Here is a 3,208-nt window from a genome sequence, read left to right as displayed (position 1 = left end):
TGCTTCCACATATAATGAGGTATTTACAATGACAGAGTTGCTGTTGTTGCTATGTTTCTCGGGACATGATCAATAACATTCAGTGTGTTTGTGCCTGTCTAATTTGAAATATCAAGTATTCTTTGTGTTTGATGTTTTTGATCGGATTTTCATGTTGCAGACCTATCCTACAATAACAATAAACCACAGTCGCCATGTTGTTCAGCTCGTGTTTTCAAACTGTCTTGAACCTCAATTCAATTTTAATTTGTTCTCAATCTACCAAAAAGGACATGCTTGTGAACTTCTGCTCCTCTTAGGAAATTCGTCACTGTTGAGTAAGTGTAAACAATGTCCATTTTGCTTGAAGCCAGTCTTATGACTTGTCAATTGTAATGGTGTGTACTGAGGACTGGCTGTATTCAGATGACTTCCAGACATGTGCTGAGGTTACAAAAGACTATAAAAAGCCAAAGCCACCAGCAGTACAGTTCATACAAACTGGCATTTCATCAGCTGCAGCAGTGGGAAGAGAAGTCTCTGCGGGACATTATTGGATGTTGAAAGCAGATTCAGAGGCGTCATCCTTGTGTCATCTGCTCACTGGGGTTGTCGGCTGTTGCATCGCAGGGCGCTCAGTGTCGTGGTGTCAAGTCGTACTGTTTTGATTTTCAACACTCGAAATGAGTAAGTTTCACGGTGAGCTGACCCAAAAGGAGCAGGCCTTACTGAAAATGCGTCGTGACAGCGACACTAAGGCAGCCGAACTTGCAAAAATGGAGAAAATGCTGCAGACGACCAAGAACCTAATGGACAAGAAAACCGAGTCTTGTTCAGATAGCATGGGCTTCCAGGAGAATATGGGTCTGTATCACGAACGGAGCATTCTAACTTCACATTTTCATTTGCTGTATTTCAAACGCCTCTCGCTGTCGGTTGTGTCGGTGACTGTTGCTTTCTGGTTGCTTCTTGCATTAGAGGACCTGGAGGAGAAAGTACGCTCCAGCAGGCGCTACCGGAGGAACTCCCTCCATCACACACAGATGCTGGAGAGCCAGATGAAGACGGTGAAAGGCGAGCTGGTGGGCACGCTGGACCACCTCCAGGAGCTGAGGAACGTCCTGCGCCGCTCGCAGCAGAAAGCAGAAGAGCGCAAAGCTGCGATGGAGAAGCTGGCAGCAGGGCTCAGGTGAAGCGTCTGGTTCTCGATTCCAAGCAAGGCTTTGACCGTTTCAAGCTTCATTACACCCGCTGAATGTCGGACTGGATGCCCGTCACCCATGACCCACATGCTTGAAAGAGTCGAAGAAGGAGACTTGAGCTGCTGTGTTGGTCTTCAATCAATGAGGCCATTGTTTGGCATCCAGAGACAAAATTGAGACTTCATTTGTGGTATTTCACAATCTGCCTCTAAAAAGCATTAAAAGTAGCTTCTCCTTCCTTTTGTCCCGCTCTTATTAATCCCGTATTGTGAAGGCTTTAGACACGCTTTTGCCCAGAACCTGCTTCTCCGTGTCTCGGGAAACAATCTGATGATCATACATCACTGCTGCTTATTCCGTACGTATAATACCTCTTCAAGCCTGAAATATGGAGATTGCACTCATATGAGATTGCTCAATATATCCTGTGCTGTCCTCTTCAATTTTCTGGGTTGTTGTATACTCATCAATTTATGAAAAGAAAACATCTCTGTGATTGATGACAGAGATCCAACTGCGGAGATCACCTCCATGTTATTGCTTCATCAACCCGATTTTAATGAATCCCTCCCTCCAAATAATAATATGTAAGTTATCTTTTATAAATGTAAATCTGTAAGTTCACCACCTTAGCCTTTGTGTGGTTATTCAATTATTACACACAATAACAACTATCTTTGTATGCACATCTACAATTTGTATGCAAATCTGCTGGGGATGTGAACATTAAATGTGTATTATGGACAAATCTGAAGAGATTAGTGTAAGAAAACACAGTAGTATGTCTTTTTTTCCGGCCCAGATGACAGAAAAGTGTTTGGCCTCCCTCCGGGATCAATAGCCTGTTGTCTGTTTCCTGCGGTGAGTCATCTGAAAGCTGTTTTTGCCCTTTCCCTGTGGCTGAGATGTGATCACACACATCTTATTTATCACAGCTTGTTTCACACACCTTCACACCATGTGACCCTTTCATTCATTGGCCCTGACATGGACCTTTAGCTGTTATTATAACACCATTATGGGGAGATGACTATACAGTCAGGGGTAAATAGTAAAAATAGTAAATAGTAATCAACAACATACATACGTGTAGGCTTATTCTACTTAAACCATGAGAACTATAAATAAACTATTGAAATTAATCAATTATTAGTTTATTTGTAATTTGACAAATATGCAGTGATGAATTATAATATGAATGTAGACATTGTCTCATTTCAATTCTCTATTTGTTCATGTAACAATGAGAAGACGGTGTGTGTGTGATTCATAACTTGTAGTTAACTAGCATTAGCTTTATGCTAGTGGTTTGATCATTAAGATTTTGTGAAGATATTGATATGAATTGAGGGACAACAACATGGCTGGATAGCTAGTTACACATACCATCAAATTATGTTTAGCCTACTGTTTGTCAACTGAATTCAATGATTTTGATTTTGAATTTTGCTAGCATAACATTAGCTTTCTGGCTCATAGCTGAGCCAAATGGTTCTATGAGCTAAGCCGACTGGAAATATCTTCCGTTATCAAGTCATATCTAAGTACCCTCCTATTAACTGGAGCTGTAAACAATGTTTCCATTGGCTAAAAACCTTATGGGAGGCTAACGATTTTTTCAGGTGAGCAAACCCTCGGGGTTACCAGGGAAACTGAGTGAATGGCTTATGATGATGGATGGATGGAAGTGACCATAGCATGAATTGGATAATGCTCTTCAAGGTGTCCATTATCAGAAATGACTGGTCGATGTGGGACGCTTATGGAGTCCACATTGTCCATTGATTCCTAATATTTGGCACCTTGTGCGGTATTATCCCTTAAGGACTGTTCGTTATTTATTTTAAGACCCACCTGAGGGATTTTTGGACCTCTGATCATTTTATGCATAATCCCCCTGGCAATATAATTTATTTTAACATGACCCTGCAATTGACATGGCAGAATTAATATGACCTCAATATGTCACATCACAAATATTGAGTGACGAATGGTCAGTTTTTAGTATTTCACATCAATAACATCGT

General features: G+C 41.1%; 1 protein-coding gene across 1 annotated transcript; it reads left to right on the top strand.

Moving 5' to 3' along the window:
• The first annotated feature begins 500 nt into the window (after positions 1 to 500).
• Positions 501 to 1,923, top strand: LOC311014210 (uncharacterized protein). Its single transcript, XM_084010660.1, has one exon. It carries the CDS (start codon positions 663 to 665, stop codon positions 1,170 to 1,172), a length of 510 nt encoding a protein of 169 aa, XP_083866786.1. The 5' UTR covers positions 501 to 662; the 3' UTR covers positions 1,173 to 1,923.
• The last annotated feature ends 1,285 nt before the right edge of the window (positions 1,924 to 3,208 follow it).

The sequence above is a fragment of the Eutrigla gurnardus genome (assembly GCF_963514095.1).
Source record: "Eutrigla gurnardus genome assembly, chromosome: 6".
Lineage (NCBI taxonomy): Eukaryota > Metazoa > Chordata > Actinopteri > Perciformes > Triglidae > Eutrigla > Eutrigla gurnardus.
This window is presented reverse-complemented; position numbering and strand designations above follow the sequence as displayed.

Excerpts from the sequence above, each read along its gene's own strand:
- LOC311014210 (XM_084010660.1), top strand. The coding sequence starts at position 663 with ATGAGTAAGTTTCACGGTGAGCTGACCCAAAAGGAGCAGGCCTTACTG.